Source organism: Xiphophorus maculatus, chromosome 13, assembly GCF_002775205.1.
Source record: "Xiphophorus maculatus strain JP 163 A chromosome 13, X_maculatus-5.0-male, whole genome shotgun sequence".
Taxonomy (NCBI): Eukaryota; Metazoa; Chordata; class Actinopteri; order Cyprinodontiformes; family Poeciliidae; genus Xiphophorus; species Xiphophorus maculatus.
In genome coordinates, this window is record NC_036455.1 from 917611 (window position 1) to 938355 (window position 20745).

Below are 20745 nucleotides of genomic sequence, written 5' to 3' on the forward strand. Positions count from 1 at the left end.
ATTTGTACTTCACAAGAATGCATGGTTATGCAATGTTCTTGCAGCTTTGATTAAATCTGGCTGTGAGCAGGAAACTGTGGATTTTATGAAGTTGTGAGGCCTTTATGACTAAATCGATAGCATAGCAGGAGAAACTACTGTGGTTTTTATTACCCTTTTAGGGGGTCTTAGTGTTTAAAAGCGCATTAATGGAAAGTAATGTGTGATTATAAGCCAATTAAAATAATTGTTAAGCCTCTGAGAAATAAGCTGAATTCAACTGGCCTGTATTAAACTATACCGAGTATCTAAAATAGAACATAATGAATTATGCCAGTTATTTAATTAGCATACTTGTTTTGGAAAAGACTAAATGCGTGCCTTAGATTTTACACATTTTATACATATAAAGCCCATTAAGATAACAAATATGTGAGGGTACTGGAATAAATTATATGACTAGCAAAAGAGATAAATCTTTTACATAAATATATGTGAAAAAGCCTGAAATTATATGAGGAATTAATTAAAATTCTAATTAGAATTAGAAAATGAGCAAGACAGCCAAAGCTTCTATAAAGAACATTTCACATTTCAATATTTAGGATTTTATTTGGAAACACTTAAATTGGTGTTATTTCAGGAATTTTGCTCCTAAAGTCTGGCTTTTCACATAAACAAAATAGAAAAGAACATCCCATAGGCAGGTTGCTCTGACAGAGGAGAAAAATGATCAACCCTCTGCTGTGCTTAACTGTGCCATTTGACCCAACCCATTGGTGGGTTCAGCTCACATTTAACACACTCAGTTGTGGTTCCAATTAATCCTGTCTGGACAAAACTTACAGAAATGTTTTTTCTCTGGATTAATTAAGAAAATGTGTGGCTTCCCTTGAAAATTGTAAAATCACATTGGGGATATCCAGTTCAGCCAGTAAAGATAATCACATGACAAAAAAACTGGGAGCTGCAGTTCATCTAATGTGAGCATCAATGTAAATGATACAAAAATAGATTTTAAATGTTATTAAAGAATACCTGAACTCATAAGATAAACAAAGAAACATGCACAGCTTATACTACTGTTTTTAAGCAATCCCTGTGTCATTGATTTTAGTTTAAAATAAAAAGGAGCTGAGTTTTGTCAGGGACCTCAATACGATTACAACAAAAATCTTGATCAGTAACCCAAGCCTATCCTTAAGATCAGATCAGAACATCGGTATGTTTTAATTAAACTCCTCCATCAGTTCTAACACCACTTTTATTTAAAGCAAGACAACATGCCAACAGAGGTCCTGTATGTATTTACTTTATAGTTTCTCTACAGATAACTTACAAAATAAGATATGCTGGAACATGAATTGCATCACGTTTTTCCAGGATTATAACCAGAACGATAGCACACACAGCCCTGATAGCACTGAAAATCATCAAAGGTGCAGCAGCGGCTGAAAATATACACAATGAGGGAGCAAACAGACTGGTGCAATCAACTTTTAATGACTGGATTCATTAGCTAAATGGTTGTAATTTACTGTTCTGAGAAGAAGTCAGCAGGTCATGGAAACAGACTGGAGGGCCACCTGAGGTAAAACCTGAGGTGTTTGGAGTTACAAGTTGCAAAGGTGCTCAAATAAAAATGTTCACAATAGAAGAAGAATAATTACTCTTTTTGTAAAAATTTACAAATTGTGTGAACTATTAACTTTAAGATAGTACAATTAGACTATCGAGTTATAAGACAACCGTACATATTAAGCAGAAATTAATGGAAATACAAACAGTGCCCAACTTTAGCAGGCATTGGTTGAGAGGTGGAGTAAAGCATGGACATGTCACCAATCCACAAGGCAACATAGACACACAGGACAGACAACCATGCACACATACACACTCTAAGGGCAACTTGGAGAGACCAATTTACCCAATAGTCCCCGGGCATGCAGGGGTTTCCTCTGGGTAACTCAGCTTACTTTTATGTTTCGATCCTGACCGCAGTCATCCTGTGGAAGGGGGCAGGCGCAATATAAATGTGGTCATCGCCTAAAATTTTCAACTCCTTTTTTCCGAACTGATTCTCTAAATCTGTTAGTCATCAGAAAACACATAAAGAAGAATGCATGCAAGAAAAAAAAGTAAAAATTGCTCATTTTTACTTCAAGATCTCAAGCAAAGCTTGAACACAATCCCCCAATTACACCGGCTTTCATCCACCTCATTCCGGCCAGACAAGTCATAATTAGGTCTGAAAGAGTCTATTAGGATTGTCATTTTTAACGGGGCTCTTGGGTGGGGTGGCATAATTACAATCCCTTCCTTTTTCTAGTCACCCTTCCTTTGTCCCCTTAACTGGAAGTGAAACAATGAGGACAATTTTAATAGTCAATCAGGTTGGTTTAACCACCATGGGAACAAGTAGATCTGATGACTTACAAATAAGAACCACGTTCATGTGCAAGAAGAAAGAACACTCTCTGGGGGGAATGTAAGAGTGACAACAAGAACAGAATTTCTGGCGGGGAAAGAGAAACTCTTCATCATTTTTATGAAGAATGGGAGTTCACCAAAATAAACTCCTTATTGTTAGCAAAGCCATTAGTTACATAGATAATGGCCATGCTTTTGAGGACAAGCCAGAATCAGTCAGTGCTGTACTGAATAATAACACACCACCATTACTGCATGCAAACATGCAGCTTCCAGGTGCTAACCTAAAAGTATCCAAATATTGATGCAAGGGGGAAGCAACTTATCCCTGGGAGAATTAGGCCGTCAAAACAGCAACATATATTTCAATGGGTGGCACTATTCCTGGGAGTGAAAATGTTCTTCTGTTCTTCCCTCCCCGCAAGGTCGTTATTGTAAATAAGAATTTGTTCTCAATAACTCATAAAGAAATAAAACAAAACAAAAAACATGTTCATAGAATATAAACCTGACAATTTATGGTGTGCAAAATATTCATGTTATTTGCATTTTGTCATAAGGAATCAAAATTTTTTCCTATGTGATACACCAACCAAAAACCTGCAAAAGTAAACTGATTTGTAGAGGTAGTTTGAGAAAAATTGTGAAAACATTTCAGAGCTAGGAATAATTTGAGGATACTATAGCAACTCAGAGAATTTAAATCTCTTAATTACTTAAATACCAGTATCTCTATACTTGGTACTGTCTTATCATTATGCTTCAGATGTGATACGTTCACATTTGTGTCGCACGCGTAATCGCATCCTGGGAATCCGAGGTCTTTGGTTCACTAGGTCAGTCCTAGGAGGTTATGTAAGCAGTGCAGCAGGATTGGCCTCCCTGAACCTGAGAGGCACCTCTCTAGGGTTGACAGGCTGAGCAGGCAACCCAGGGGGCAGAGGGATAAACACTGTCGAGACGCACATACACAACACCACACACTGTACAAGGGAAATTACACCCGCAACAGCAACAAGGGAGCTCTGTTTTCATTCTGATCTTTAAGCCTTTGTGTGAGATTTTCTACAATTATTCAGTTTGAATTATTACAAAATGATCCAAAATTGTACTGCATCCCTCATCGGTCATGTTTAAATTGGTCTAACGTTAAATAAACTCCCTCCACTCTCCTCAGTGCTGCCCCCGCTGTGCCGTCAGCAGAGCTGCACCTTTGCTTTAACCCAAGGCCAAAAGGGCCAGAGGCAGACTGTCTGGCTACTGCCCAAATGGCTTTCTCCATGGTTATAAACAGGCCGGCTACAGGCGAGGACCACACATAAACACCCTCCTGAGCACATGGAGGAGGGACCAACTCCAGCCCATGTGCAGAATGTAGATTTTTTTGCAGGAGAAATAAATGAAACAAGATAAATGCAGAATATGAGCCTAAATAGTGCAAGAGGAAGAACATTCATGATGATCATCAGTATTTATAGTAGAAATTACTCTTTGGGTTTACCCACACATTGCATCAGCGTGACGAAAAAGGAAAAAGCTATTTGTATTTTGTCTTTTAATATTTAAACCTTCACCAGTAACATCACGGAGTTGGATAAGATCTTAAAATAGTCATTTAAAAGCTCAGATTGGGGATAAAAGGGGGAAAAAAGGTTAGCTTCTTACTTTTATCACTAACTAATCCTTCACATTCTGACTGCTTTTATATAGCCATCAGCTGGAATGATGGATTGAAGCCTTTCGGGTGGATGTGTAACGTTTGCCAGATAAGATAAGCAAACACTGGAGTGGGGGTGGTGTGGATGGGGCAGTGAGTGTTTACACACTGCTTTGAACGTTTGACCCAAGAGGAATCCCAGAAATCACCATCGACGAGGCTTCACGGCAGAAATGTCGCTCGCACGCTGTGTTTCAACTTATTAAAGAAAATAAGCCAAAATCAAATGAAAAAAGATTTTAAAAAGATGAAAATGGATTTTTAGATTTCTCCGATACCGCTGAACATTCTCTGCAACATGGCCAACAGATGTTACGGGCAGATCTCTCAAGTCTTTCAGGGGATTTTAAGGGCTTTCTGACGATATCAAAGACGTGAATCCCTTCGCAAAGATTAACACAGATATCCTTATATGCTGAGCGCACTCAGGGACACAGTGGAGATAAGCATTTGCAGCTGCAACCCTGCTTGAACGCACAGGCTGAACCTCAGGGGCTGCGCTGACATTCTCCCATGTCCTGTGTCTCGGTACGGATCTCTGCATGTGGGGCAGCAGGGAGGCCAAAGGGAAAAGAGAGCTGAAAAGTCATGGCAAACGGAAATGTCAACAGAACATCCCAAACTCCCACATAACAGACTTCTAGTCATAAAAACCTAAAAATATTAGGCAGGGAGCAACACGTTTGGTAGAGTAGTGCTGCATTATTAGCCAGGCAGCCTTCCACTGACATTAGCATTAGCTGCACAGCACCACAGAGCGAATCTGGCTTGCTCAGACTAGAAGTGAGCTTAGAAAGCAACAAAAATGATTCTGATGAATTACTTTTCCACACAGAGCCTGCATTCTTCAAAAACATACCGGGGCCAGTAAATCTGAATCAAGGTTCTTGGCACCGAAAGGTTTCAGTCAGATTTAGCAACCACCAATTATGCGTACTTAAATGAGCCCTCTGAGGTTAAATGACGCCCAGTAATGGGAGCATTCAGCTCAGAATAGCACCATATGTGCAACACATCTCAGTAGAAACGAGGCTGAATTAGTTTCACCTGCATTTTGAGTCCTCTTCAGCACTACTTTGGGTACTATGTAAGTTAGAGGGAGACAGGTCAATTAAAATGAGGTGAGAAAAGATGATCTTGGATAGTACTGAGATTATACTCTGTCATAAAGAGGATATATTTGGGTATCTTAAGAATAAAAAAAAGCTATATATTTTGCTCATCAGCTTTTCTGTGTGGGCCCTCTAAAATTCTAAAATTTTAGAGGTGAAATCCTGGGAAATTCTACAAATGTTCTAATCTTTTTGTGATTTTGAGAGAATCTGATAAACTACAGCTGATATTTTTTAAACACAATTTTATTGCTCAAATCCAATAAAAGCAACCTTCCAGCAGAAGGTTGCTTCTACTGGAATTTTTGGGAATTGTTGGAAAATGTCCAGATTTGGGCACATTGGCAGTTAACTTTAATGTCCACCATTTTTTATGCTGTGGACTTCTTTGTGTCAAAGCTCCTTGAAACTGAGCTGAGCAGGATTACTATTGCAACAACACACACCACACCGATGTGTTGTGCCACAACACATCTGCAGCTTTCTTGTTCCAACGGCATTCTTGCTATTCTGCTGCTCTTTTCAGACTCATAATCTGATACAATCTTCTTTTTGAAGGCCTCAGGCAGCTTTTTGGATCTCATCATGGCGTTCCCTTTCTCTTCAATAGTCAGGAGCACAAAAAACTAAATGGCTGATGTTTAAACAGAGCAAACCTTCTTCAAAAGGCTGAGTAACAATTTTATACTCATGCACATCAAAAGTAAATAGGCCTTTGTGTAATTCTAGTGATTTTATTAAATATTAAAATATCCAAATATAAGAAAAATGCAGCCTTTCGTGAGGTGCCTCGATTTTTTTCACTCGGCTACATGTCAAGTGAAAAAAAAATATATGTAGTAAGTGAAGCATTTGCAAAAATAACTAAAAAAGCTGAAAATACACAAATGTTTTTGCAGAAATCTGACAACAGACCGGTCCATTCTGGCTGTAACACAACACCTTCATTAACTGTAAAGAAAATTAGAGCTGGACTTCAATTACCATGATCGTCTAGTGGGGACTGGGCTACTGACACTGATGTGATACGGGTGACTGATGTTCTCTGGTGTCAGTTTGTACTTCCTGTTAAAACCGTTCTCGATCAGCTACTTCGCTGTGCGAGAGAGTAAGCAGCGCACAGAGGAAACTAATTCAGCTGCTAATAGCTGTGCCGTGGCTTTTACAGTTCATTTGACATTGAAGGTGTGCCATAGTGTCAATGAACCTGTGTAGTGTTTGCAGAGCGGGGTGTGTGTGAATACTCCATGTACGAACAGCTGCTGTAGTAGAGGGTGATAGGCAGGGTGTTAAAGAGACAGACAGTTGCTGAAAAGTAGGAGGGGGAGATGTGTAAGCTGATGAAATGCAGGATAATCTCAGCCTTAGGCAAGAGCGCGGTTAGTATCACTACGTGCATGTATCTGTGTGTGTTAAACACACAGATACATGCGTGTACATGCTTGGGTGAATGCGATCAAAACTTGAATTAAATCTTATTTGTTGCATCTGATCTGGTTACACACCCATCCCTTCGTGCAAACAGCCAACAAACTGTTGTCAACTCTCTGGCGTAACGCGCGTCTCCCGTCCAATAAACGCCTGTAACTTGGAACGGTGTGAAATATTAGAACAAGCTGCATCTGCAGCTTTCTTGCTATTCTGCTGCTGGTCGAGGGTGTGCATGTAACCATGTCTCCATCTGCTCCCCTGTGCAGAGGCCTACCTCGGAGGCAGAGGAACGTGAGGAAGTCCTCCGTCTTGGGCTTGCGCCGGGAGAGGTCCTGGATAGAGGAGGACAGGGAGGAGGAGGAGAGCGACGAGAGGGACGTTGACGGAGCGGTGGACAGGTTGCCGTTCATGTTGCCTGTGTCGGCCACTTTGACCGGCGTAGTGCTGGGCGAGTTGGGCTGCGACTGGGCGAACTTCCGCTGAGCCTGGAGTCGAGGCCTAAGAGGGGGAAAAAGCAAGTTGAAGTGGGAAGATACAAGTTTTTGAGGATTTCTTGTACAAATTCATATTAAGTTAATAATTTACCCCTACCTATTTTAGTAGATGATGAAAACAATGCACTTATTACACAATCACATCTAATGTTCAGTTTGTGAAAAAAAAATACAGATAATATTCCCATATCTGCTCATCAAATGAGCTTGAGTCCATTGTGATAACTTGGAGATACAGGCTTTCACCAGCTGACATTAACATAGTGAGTGGGTGTTTGTTTATAACTAACATAGATAATTACAGGAGCACAGTCTCAGGCATGTAGTTTCGTTCTATTACTGCCATGCACGAGTTAGACATAGAGATTGTGGTGAGAATGGAGGCTTATCATAAACCATTTCATTCAGAAACATGATAAAACTTGATTTATTTTTAGCCCATTTACTACAAAGTTTGACGTTTGGTCTGCCGGATCGATGATTATAGGTGAAACCCCCATCAGTGGGTTCTGCAATACTTGTGTGTTGCTAGCTTACTGATTACTGACTTTGTCACTCTATTTAACCTGTGTTCAGTCCTAACTAGTGAGTGTGGAAAACAGTGACAACAAATAAATCTAGAAGGTATTTATTTTGCAACAGTTGCTTTGATTAGCCATCAACCCCAGGTTGCCAACTTGGTGACGTTTTCTTTTTATTCAGAAAGTATTTTGACTTCATCAGCAAATCTCACCAAAGACCCACAAATCAGAGATTTTCACCTGTTATTAGAGATTTCAAGAGAATCTGATATGTAAAAACATTCTGTTGTATTTTGAAAGTGCAACGCCACTTCTGACCGATCACCAAACAGTCAATGTGGGATTTAATTTTCATGTTTTCTTTGTGAAATTTCTGCAATCAATGTGCTTTAATTGTCCATCTTTAATCAATCTGGATTGATAAAGTAGACTGTATACAAAAACTGTAAAACTGTAGTTAAAAATGTTTGTATTTTTGAGACTTGTTATGGCTCCTATGTAGATCATTAGTTAAGGAAAATTCTAATTAAACATAAAACTGAATAAATACAAACTAAACCAAACCTGCTGCATATAGTTTGGATAAAAGAGGAAAATTGATATTACGACAGGAAAAAAAAAATCAATAGAAGAAAGTTTGTGGCTTTAAGCATATTTACAGTTACTTTTTCCTCACATTATTAATTTTGTCCTCCAATGAGTATTTCAATTACAGGCTAATTGCACCAATGATTTTTCAGTGATTTGCTGATGATGTCATCAACCAACTTTCAGGAAACCATTAGCTACTTTCCCGGCTAAGGAATGAGCGTCATTAGCTAACCCAGATGGACATAATTTTGGTATATTTAGAGGAATAGGGTGCTTTGTATTTAAAAACTATACCACTGATCCATCTACTGGATGACAATTGTATTACAGAAGTTAAGACAAGTCTGTGTTTTGGTTTTTGCCTGACTATAGCAACCCCTCTCCTTCCGTCATGCTAATAGTTATCCTTCTTTCAAGTGAACGATGAAACAGAGACTCTGCTGCAATACAAATCTTACTAAAAGCTCAGAAAAAAAGTCTACATCCCTCAGTACCTAATGTTGCAAACAATCTGACAATGATGCTAAACGCATCCCAGATGACTGACATTACCATTTTCTTATGCTCACACTTTTACACTCAGAATTTTTTATATGTATTCTTTTTTTTTTTTTTTTTTTTTTGCTTCTGTCCATTTTGATTTACTTTGTGGTAAAGGTGAAAGCATCTCCTTCCTTGTGTCTCTTAATCTGTTTCCACCTACTTACTCTTTTCTGCCTCTACATTGTTCTTGGCACACAAAGCCCACAAAATATCTCTGCTGGTTTCGTCTCACTTTATTCCTCAGTACATGTCAGCCGAGGCAAGAGTGAGAGCAGACTATTAAAAAAAAGAAAGTATGTGCCTGGAAAACAAAAGCAATGTCTCCTTCTCACACCTGGACGTGGACGCGGTTACACACAAAGTACAAACGTCCCAGACGATCAGGGGCCACACAGACCAGCAAGCAGGCCTCAATCGATTAGTGCTGCTTCAATGTGTGTATGCGTGTGTGGGTGCGTGAGTGAGCGAGTGTGAGAGCTATACTATAAATGTTGAGGAGAAGAGATAAAAGCAATATGATATCCTGGTGTTATTTGTCAATTTGCTGCGGAGCGGTCCAAGGTAACAGGAGATAGGATCATGCCTGGAGAACACTCGTGGTGCATTTGGAGCAGCCGCTGAGAGGTTCAGAGCTCCGATTACACTCCAATCAGAGAACAGTGCTGAGTTAAAACGTGTCAATTTCCTGCCCTGACATGAGCTCAATATGTGAGAAATTGAGAAATGATTGCTCAAACATTGCCCAAACCTCAACAGTAGGAGGGCCAGACAATTGTTTGTACTTTGTCTACCCCAACATCTTTAATATTTGAACACAAACAAGGTTATGATAAAAAAAAATACCAAAGTTTATTACAGAATGGCCTCAGTCGGAATTCAAATCCAGAGCCTTCTTGTTGTAAAGGCAACAACAATGCTACTAACCACGCAGCCTGAGAAAATAACCAAAATGCTGAACTATAAAGCTAAACAGACAGACACTAGTAACATAAGATGAGAGCCTTCAACAGGAGAGAAGAGCAGTACAAGGTGGGGGGCGGTAAGACAGGCAGACGAGAAGTTGGGAGTGCGGAGGCTTGCGTGACTGTAAGAATGGGGTCAGAGAGTGTTCACTAAAGATAAATGAGGAGGAAGGAGAGGAAATAGACAGAGAGGGAATTACACACAGTAAAACTAAGATATGTGTTAATAGTTTCCCACAAACACGGGGAAACTAAAGACGTCAATACATCAGACGTCTTTTTTCCCTCCCAGCCACTGCAAAATATTTTTTTTGTTCACTTTCATGCAAAACATTTTGAACCTCGATAGGAACGCAGCGTCAACAAACACTGGACCTGCTTATTTAGCTACTGCAGAGGATTATGCAACTGAGGGCATTTTTTTTTCCTTCGGGTGTTTATCCATTAATTAAACTTTCATCCTCTTGTTTACTAAAAACTAGCTCAATAAAAAACATTTTCTGTCTCCTGCTTTGGCAGCGTAGGCTCACCTTACACTGTCAGTAGCAGGTCTCCTCAATAGCAATGGATAAAAATTACATAGTTTTATTCTTACACAATTTATTGGCACAACAGGTCAGAGCAATTATAAAAAGGTAATGAAAAAGCACATCAATATTAACAACTAAATGCGTCTCATGCATTTGCAGCCCTGCCCCTTTTGAAATGTCGTAGCTGCTGCCTGCTGCTTGTGTCTGCATGTAATTATGTGACTGTGTTTGTTTGCACATACATATAAAATATCAATCTTTTTAAATCACCATGCACGTAATGCAGACATAAAAAGCACAGTACGTTTCAAAATGAATCTACAGTGCTCCTAGTGACTAAAGCAGAGGCTGGACTCAGCTGTGTATAAAATCCTCTTTGGGTAGTTTTATGACTTCAGTCGAAGATGAACTGGATTTATCAGCTTAAAAGAGAAAGGAAGGATTGGTGAAGGGAGGAGAATATTTGACACAAACAAAAAAATAAATAAATAAAGCAAGCCAGAGAATATGACAACATAAACAGAGCACCAGGAATTGTAAGAAAGAAGAAAATCAGAATTGAAACAGAGGCGCTAAAAAAGAAATGAGATTACTGCATCCTGTCTAGACACCCAACGCCGGCTTGTACAAGAGAGTGTCAGGTTCTTTCCAAAAAAGTTCTTGTTTAGCTTGCAGCACATCCAGGTAATTCTCCAGAAAATGGACTGGATTCTATTCTTGCACATTGTTTATATGCAGCGTCAGTTCTCACTTCGCCTCTTCCTTTTAATGATATGCTGGCGGCAGAGAAGCCGGCTGAAGAAAAGGTAATAAAAAGGGATCTGCTTCGCTGATGATGTGATAATACGAGGGTTTACAGAGAATATAAAAGCAGGTGATTAGATAAATAAAGCCGCAGCGTTTCATATCGCTGAGACTACAACTCCGGCAACAAGTAATCATTTAAAAGGTGACAGCTCTTGGATGAAAATATCAGACACCGAGGTAAAAAATTCATGTGCGATGAAAAGTGGAGAATAAAAACACCGGTAACATCTATTTAACACCTTAAAATCCATTAGCTATGTGGGTTTTTTTTTCCAAGTACAGCAAATACATCACTTCTGAGCTGGTCTGATTTGCAAACACATTGAATGCAAAGTCCAAGTGAGCGCTCAGAAATCAGCATGGAGACAATTTGCAGTGACAGGGCTTTTTTGTAAGTAATGCCACTGCACCAAGAGTCAGGTGGCAACGGAGTGGGGATTCAGCCCCACTGTGTGCCCCGGCAACTTCTGCTAGTGTATGTCTCAGTCAGAGGACGTCCCCTTCCTGAGCATAATGATCTATGGTATACTTATTGGTAAGACACCATAGAAGGAAGGTCAGGCACACGTGTGGGTTAAAATTAGACTGATCACATTGATTTAGAAGAAAAAGGAACAAAAAGGCAGAGAGAAGAGGAAACGGAAATTCAATCCATTGAGAAAGAAAGAGATTACTGTAGGATGTCCATACTCATGCCTTTCTAATCCACTCATCTTCCAGCCCTTCCTCTTTCCATTTTTCCTGTCCTCATATCTAATAACATACACATACTCCCAGTTGGGACAAAAGCTGAAGAATTGATGATCCTACCAGGAAACAATCCCTGCAAACAATGGCAGAACAAAGACAGACATTTGTGACACCAATGAATGACTAATGAAAATTGAGAAAGCTGTGAGTAACACTTGATCAGTAAAACCTCTAGATCAGTTTTTTTTTCCCAATCACTTCTGAAGAAATTGCTAAGACGACATGACCTTCTCACTGATTTCCAGACTGCAACACATCGTAGAGCTTATTTTCTAAAAAGGTAGCCGACATTCACTGCAGATTTCTGCGGCTAACAAAAACAGAGTTTCAGTTGCACATCCCTAATCCTCAGTGTGAGAAGCAGCATCGTAAACAGAGAGCTAATGTCTCCTGGTCTGCCAGAGAATATCAGCAAAATTCAGTGTGTGTGAAACTGGAAGTAAATTTGAGTTTGGTTGTTGCTACAACTGACAAAGGATTTAATAAACCACATGACATATAACCCTGATGGGAGACTCACTAGTAAATTTAGGAAGGATAGGAAAAAAGTCATTGGATACATGAAGTCTATCCAGGAATATTTCACCCCTGATTAATCTCAGGAGGACTCTGAGGGGTAATATGTGATTGTGTGACGTAGTGATATTGTAAAAAGAAAATATGCAGCAGCAGCAATGCATGACCTTCCAGTGTCCATCTGATCTGAGAAATAAATTGATCAACAAAATGATGCAGGTGCAACCTACTGATGATCTAAAAGAGGCTCATGCTTCAGTTTTATAATACACTGTTTGCTAAGTATATCTGATTAGCTAGGACTGGGATAGGTCATGTGAAAGTTTATTAAAGTGGAGGTAGAAAAGATGCCACACTGAACATGTTTTTTTTTCAGGTTCTGCATACAGTATTGTTAGGGTTTATGTTGAAGAACTAATATGTGATGTGATATAAAAACAATATATACTTATAAAGTATCAAATATTGGCTGCTGCACTATCCAGTTAATAAAGCGGTAAGTTTATTGAAATCAAGAACATGCTTGTGATGAAAAAAACCCTCAAGTGGTTTATTTTAATTGAGAATGCCCCCAAACCCTTTTGTAGTGTAGATCAGGGGTCTCAAACTCCAGTCCTCGAGGGCCGCAGACCTACAGTTTTTAGATGTGCCACAGGTACAAAACACTGGAATGAAATGGCTTAATTACCTCCTCCTTGTGTAGATCAGTTCTCCCAGCCTGGCTAATGACCTAATTATTCTATTCAGGTGGTGCAGCAGAGGCACATCTAAAAGTTGCAGGACTGCGGCCCTCGAGGACTGGAGTTTGAGACCCCTGGTGTAGATGGTTCTCAAAATCATACTGATCTTCATCTCCCACTGCTTAAAAAAAGTCTTAACTCTTTAAAATAATGTTCTTACTGAAGGAGAGACACTGTTGGCTGCTACAGCTCTGTCTGGCTGTGCCACGTAACCTTATTCTTTATAAAAATCTATGCTAAAAGCAGCTAAAACTGTAGTAATACATTTTGTTTAAAGCAAAATGCTGAGTTTATGGAGCAGAACAATTTTTTCTATAAAAATTGTTTTGATGGGCATGCTGTGGTGGCGTAGGGGATAGCGCGACCCACATTTGGAGGCCTTGAGTCCTCAACGCGGCCTTCGATTCCCGGATCCGGCGATATTTGCCGCATGTCTTCCCCCCTCTACTTCCCCCTTTTCTGTCAGCCTACTTTCATATAAGGGACACTAGAGCCCACAAAAGACCCCCTGGAGGGGTAAAAAACAAACAAAAAAAACAACAACATTGTTTCGTTATGATTAACTTTAAGTGCACAAAGGTTTTACGGGCAAGATATATTAAGACAGAGAGCAAAATTGCTAGCATTAACTTAAAACACATGACAACAGTTTTACTTAACTACATCAGCAGGAGCAAGACACAAATTTTGCCAAAACATTTAGCCAACTAGGTTGAGTTAGATATATGCACAAAAATGTAAAGCTGCCCCGTTGTATCTAGGACAAAATATCAGTCAGTGCCAAGAAAAAAAGAAGAAAAAAAAAATTTGCAATTGCAATTTCCTGAACATCTTTGGTGAGCGTGAAATGTAGGCAGTCATAATACTAATGTACACCATCCAACACCAAAGCTACTGAGCTTTCAGGCATTTACATGGCATTGACTTTAATCATGCAGCAGATGGGACGATATACTGCCAAACGCCTGCCTGTTAAATGATGGATCAGGACTGTACCTAATTTTAACACGTTGAAGACATTTCTCTTAAATACCTGATATTTCGTTACAGTTTACAGAAACACCTCGTCCCAGATAGGCATGGCCTGGATCCTCAGCTGAAGAGAGCTGGCGGTCATGTGTGTCAGCCTGTGTGGTTTGGTTTCAAACCTTTGCTGTACCACTGTAACCAGATATTCGGATAAGGGCAGCAAGGGGGAACATGAGCTACTTGCCCCCGTGTCAATTTGTGGCACTTTTAAATTGCTCTCAATGCATCTTCAATGGGGCAGAAACAGCAGGCTGATCTTGAGTAGGTACAAGCCAAACATAGAAAGCCGAGTTGGGTGCTCAGCCAATAGAACCCCACATAACAGCCCATCTAACCATTAAGCTATGCTATAGAATAAAATATCTTCCATGTTTTTTAAAGTCTGTCACAGAAACCTGATCCACATGACTTAAGAAGAGTCTTAAGCTTCCAACCATATGATTTATACTGGCATGAGCCTGAACTACAACCAGACTTTGTATTCCCTCTCATGGTAAAGGTTAAAGTTTGATGAGAGGAGCACTGATCCAGAGTCCGTACCTTAGGGGGTGTATTAATTGGCTCCAGATGGCCCACATGGTCCTGATAAAATGCTACCTCACTTCAGCTGGCTCCATACAAGCATGAGCGTGTATGTGCCTGGATTCATTTCATCCCCACAAGGGCCTCACAAACACATGTGTTTATGTGGACAAGAGTGCATGTATGTTTATAAGGGAGTATTAATCTTGACAAGACGCATCTGTTTAACCAAAGCCACCGTTTACTCAGCTGTTTAATGTAAATTTATATTGCTGTCTCTCTTCAGATCAAACCCATACATAAACCAGCCGATACATGAGTTTTCTTAAGCTTGCTGTATTTTTAGAGCACACAATGTTTACAAGAGAATGTTAATGTGGGTAAATTGGCAAAAATATGCAAATATTGTTTTGGAGTAACAATTACGAATAAAGGTATAGCAAAACATGGACGATGAGCATGACCGCCGCACTATTTCAACATGTTTGTTGATCTTCTGTCCCTACAGATTAAAAGGGAGAAATGGTGCTGCAGTGAATTGACCCGCCAACTCATTTGCCCGTCACACATGCAAAGAGCTGACCTATTGACCTGACTCAAATATACACTGAGCATATGCACATCGGAAACAAATAAACTGTTATTAGTCAGCGATTCCAGGCTGTTTTGAGGTCAAATTGGTGGCAATTTATTCATGAGATAATATGTGACAACGAATAGAGTGAAACAAAGAAAAAGAAAATACTGCCAAAATCATTAGCATAAAAATGACCTAAAGTGAAAATTAATTTAAAACACTCATTATTGTTATTTCTATTGATCGTTTAAATTTGAATTGTTAAAAAGAAAAATTGTAGAAAACAGTGAATATATTTATTAGCATTTTTGTTATTATTGTCTCTGATTGACAATAATTTCATCTCTTGGTACTTTTTAAATACTTTGTATACATTTTTCAACTGGTGGTTTTGTGTCCATTAGCCATGATGAAATGCTCATATTACACATATTACTGTGAACATAAAATTACACCCTTACAAAACTATAGAAAGTGGAATAAAAAAAATAACAGAATGTTTAAAAATAAAGTATAAATCTGAATTTTAAGAGGAAGTGTATAAATGTCATGGTGATCTACTTGTTTTCATATATAATTGCCCAATATACTCTCGACATGTTTAATAATTGAAAGCTGTTTTTCTTTTTCTTTTTTCAAACTGCTATTACTTAGAGTTAGGTTATTATGCATTAACTGGACTTTGGTGCAAAGAAATGACAAAAATAAGTTTACAAAGATGCGCCACACTAATAGTGGTAATGATGTACTTAAAAATGTAAAGGATTCATTGTTGATTGCTTTTTGTTACCTAACTGTAGACTTGAATGTGTGGAAGCATCAAAAGGTCAACATTCACTGCAAATAAAAGGTGTAAGTAGGCCTGTGTATGTAAATGTAACCTTGCCGCCCCCACTCCCACTTTGACTGAAGTAAATGATGAGAGCAGATAAGGAGATGAAGAGAAAAGACATCTTGAAAACAGATTAAGCTGATATCTGAATATATAAATGCTATATTAGGTCAGATGGAAGTTCAACATTGTTCTTATTGTCACAAATGCTAATGTCCTGCACTTCTGATAAATGCCGTGACCAGAACTACCCTGAAGGGAAAAATGCAGAGGTTCAAGCTTGACGTCTCCAGGGAAATAAGAAAAAAATAACTTCTTCTTTGCTTTTTATTTGGTTTAAATAGGGAAAATTTGTCATTGCTGACTTCAAGATGACAGTGTGAGTATTTTCAATAAATTTACTGAAACTGTTTAGTATGAGGGACAAAAATTATGTTTCCATAAGTCTTTGCTGAATTCTAGACCATAGACTGTATGCTCTCTGCATCCATCTGCAGGTGACTGCAAGCAGCCCCAAATTTTGTGACCACGCTGATTGCATGACCCTGCATTAAACAGGATGGAAAACCACGTTAAAGTTTGTTTTGAGGAAAGTACAAACTCAGAAGCTAAATGTTGTGTAGCTGACCCAAAATGAAAATAAATTCAAGCATGTGTGTGTCAGTAAACACTGCTATGGTTTCAAAGGAGAGCAAGCCTGCCAAGCAATTCAAATGAAGGTCATTTGTGCAAATAGAAGACATCCACAGCAGAGTGTATGAAGAAAACCAGTAAAAAATTTAAAATGAGCTGTACAGATAATTACACAAATGCCCAGCTATAAAACCTTTGATTTTGTAACCTTGCTTTTACCACCTGATGTCTCTGCTATTACATTTGTTTTCCTTCCAAAGTGTTCTTTGGTTTGAGGTTTTGGAGACAAACACTAATGGGCAAATCATTGGGAGAGTAAAGGAGCAAACAAACAACTAACAAAAGCCTTTTTAAACTGCTGTGGAATAAGCAGAGACAGTATTTGTTAGTGATTCCATTTTCAGAAAGAAAAAAGTGTTTTAATTGCCCTGGAGATTAATTCACGTCTGATTCTACTTTGTTCTATATATCCGTCGCAGGATATATGAAGAACTAATCTGTATGAAACACATTAGTGTTAGTGTTTGTGTTTTACATCATCTATCTGCTTTGTATTCTTTTATCCATTAGGTGTTGGTACTACAGCAAGGTTGTGCTGTATATACTTTTCATGCAATGCCAGCTAAAAGAAATCAATAGTCGCATTAAAGCCATTACTGGCCTTGTGTGTTTGTGTGCGTCCATACACGGTATATGCACGTAATCCTTCATAAATGGAAACGGTGATTATGCATCCCTGACAAGAGTCATTGGTTATGCTAGACAAGTGTGCGTATGCGTGTGTGCGTGTGTGTGTGTGCGTGTGTGTGTGTGTGTGTGCGCATGCTTGCTCTTGGCATTCATTAAGTTGAAACAAAACAAGCCGCAGCAGCTGAGTGTGTGTCTTGGCACAGACAAGAGAGAGAGAAGAGATTCAAAGAGAGCCAAAAGTGGGGTTCAGTGAAGTGAGAAAGGACAGAAAAAGAGTGAGGCAACGCAGCAAACAAGTTAAGAAGTCTAAGAGGGCCACTCAACTTGTGATCTGCACAATCACACTCTGCACACTTTTATCATACCTCAAAAAAGTCTGAAATCCTTCTTTAAAATCAGACAAGTTGCTTTAAAATGGCGCTGTTCTTCTAAATTGGGATTTGATAAACCCTAAACTGCTAAAACAAATAAGCTGAAGTAACTGCAACTTAAAGTTACACAATGTTGTTCTGATGATTATGATGCATACGAGATGAATAAGACAGCAAGGCCTAAAGTAGATAAAAGCATTTCATTGGGAAAGGTAGACAACCTTTTGAAAGTCTCAGTTGAGGTAAAGATGAATCTTTACTTAGAAGATGCACTGCAGCTATTATTAAAACCTATTATTAAATTATTAAAATGTCAACTCTGGCACCAATTAGTTTTTTATTTTTAATTAATAGTAAAACACAGTTTTATGATAACTATGATTTCCATCACACAGTGAAATCGCCTTCGCTCCTAATATGAAATTAATAACAACTTACAATTTTTAAAAAACTGAAAGACACTTCTGATAATTTGATCTCCAACACAAACCTGTCGTGCATACTATGTTTAAATTCAACAATTAATTGCAACCAAGACAGGACTTAAAGTAGAAAACAGAAGTGCTGCAAGTTTCTATGTGCATGGATCAATTTTAAGACAAACAGAAACTGAAAGGATGCCTCACACACTTATTTGATTTTCTCTAAAGTCTGGACAAGAACAGGATGTTTTGTCTGTGGCATTTAAGTATGAGGTAGAAGTGGGAGATTTAAGCTTCAATGCATTTAAGTACAGGAAATGTTTTTTTCAGTATTTAACCTTTCAGTCACTGGTCAAAGACAGTCAACTTAAAAATGTTTGATTAATTGCTACAGACCTGAAACTAGCTTTGACAAAGACTTGTGTATTTCAAATCTGCCAAACCTTTGACCGCTTTACTCAACATTCAAACCACAATTCTTTACAAGAAATTAAACCACATGGATGTTTTCAGATCTTCAATCAATTCAGCTGAAACTATATTTTGCTGTATCCTTTGAGAGCAGTGAGATGTAATTAAGATACCAATAAATATAGATGAAAACTGACTAATTTTATTTCTCAGATGATGACTAAGTGTGAAAATTATGACTCCTACTTGGAGAAGCATTTCCTTTAAAAGCTGTGCATTTTGTATGTATGGGGAGTGCCAATAAAATGCATTTTAAATAAAAGTAGGCCTTTTCACTGACAGATTCCAACTTAATTTCAATACTGGTGGGGGGAAATTGAGCTGGGCTTTAACTGGGTCAGTAAACCATGGTGAAATATGGTGTTAGCTGATGGATATGTGTTTGGAGGGCCAAAGCTTGGCAGGAAAACCCTATTTGGAGAATAAAGTGATGGTGGTGAGAGGGCTACAATAAGCTGGCATGTCTAAGAGTGACTGCCGCCAGTCTTTTTTGGAGCATGGGAAGGCAAACACAAAGTTGATCTCAAAGACTTATAAAAGGGCGGGGAGGGGGGTGCTTCCTGCCAAAAATCACTCGCACCTGTTCCTCTGTCTCTCCATACTGCCCCACCCAGCAGTCTACTCTTGATCCCTTCATCTTCTCCACAAAAAAAAAAAAGTTTTTCTTTTTCACTCAGAGCTGGACACAGATAAGCCATAGATAGGCCACTGCCAGATGAATAAGCCCCTGGCATCATCACAGTTAGTCCTATTCAGAAGCAGCCGCTATACCACAGCAGCAGAGTCATCCTTCATACACAACGCCTGAATAAAGCTTTTTAAAGAGGGCATAAGGCAATACCAATGTCTGATCAGACTTGTGTTTTGTATGGAGACAGGAAGCCTGTCTATTCTGTCCTGTTTTCATGTGTTTGTGTCAAGCAAAGTAAAAAAAAATTACCCAACGAGCTGGTCTGCAGCTGAACCCTCACAAAGCAGAGGAATACCGGCTTTCAGAATCAGAGAAAATAATTTTCCTTCCCGAGTAGAAATAGGACTAATTTTAGCTTTACTGTCATTTATGCCCAACAATTACTTAAAAAAGACTTAGTTGCTGTAGTCAGTAATCTTGAGTTCACACACAGACATCGTTATTTACGGTTAATCATTTTGATGGCCAAACAAACAAACAACACAAAATCTCTGAAAGATATTAGTGGATTAATTTTATCCATACATGGTCAAAACTCAGTCAAATATTCACACACACAATCATTTTGGTGCAAGCCTGTTGGTTTTAGTGCCATGCTGTGGGTCTGCTTTACTGCCTGTGTTAGAGTTGGATTCCACAAAGTATTGGAATAATAAAGACTCCAAATTCCCTAATGTCACCTATAATCACCAACTACAGAGTCAAAACTGTGGACAATCCCCAAAAAACAACCACCATGTCTAATAGAGAGATTCAAATTTCTAAGCACATAGATGCTAAAAGCTTGCTAATGGCTACAAAAGCAGGTTGATCTGACTCTGAGTGGCCTATGTTTTCCTCCTGGAAATAGAAAAGGCTCAAAATTAATGAGTTTTATGGAACGCTGGTAAACATTACATCTCTCTTACTGTCTTACTGTATAAACCTTAAATAATTTCTCTACTTTCATGCCTTCCTTCACTCTTTAATTCATTCAGCCATCAAGGTAACCACTTTTATAAATTCGAAACCCCAAAAGGGCCTTTTCATTTCAGTTTCCTCCTGAAGCGCATCACCGGCCAGCCCTGTGGACACCTGTTTTTCAGCCAGGTAAGACCTACGAGTTGTAATGACCACGCTGAGATTTCGAGGCTTCGGTATCAAATGACAGCTCAGAGAACTCGAGCAGGTGCTTGACACACAGTGAATGGAGCCTGTATGCTCATTACAGAGAGACATCTGCTGCAGTCCAGCCCCCTCCTCGCCCACAAGTCCCACTCTCCCCCGTTCGCCCCCGTCCAGGTTTACCCTGATGTTTGGATGCCCTGTCAATGTGCGGGAGAGACCGCACCACACGCACCCGCACATCGTCGACATTAACACACCCACACACTCCACCTACTGT

At 39.1% G+C, this 20745-nt stretch overlaps 1 protein-coding gene across 1 annotated transcript in view; it reads right to left on the minus strand.

Annotated features, from left to right (window-relative positions):
* Positions 1 to 20745, minus strand: part of jarid2 (jumonji and AT-rich interaction domain containing 2) — a 113654-nt gene that overhangs the window by 27923 nt on the left and 64986 nt on the right. Inside the window, exon 4 of the mRNA XM_014476106.2 lies at positions 6944 to 7167. Within this exon, the coding sequence (XP_014331592.2) occupies positions 6944 to 7167 (224 nt within the window). The remainder of the gene's footprint in view (positions 1 to 6943; positions 7168 to 20745) is intronic.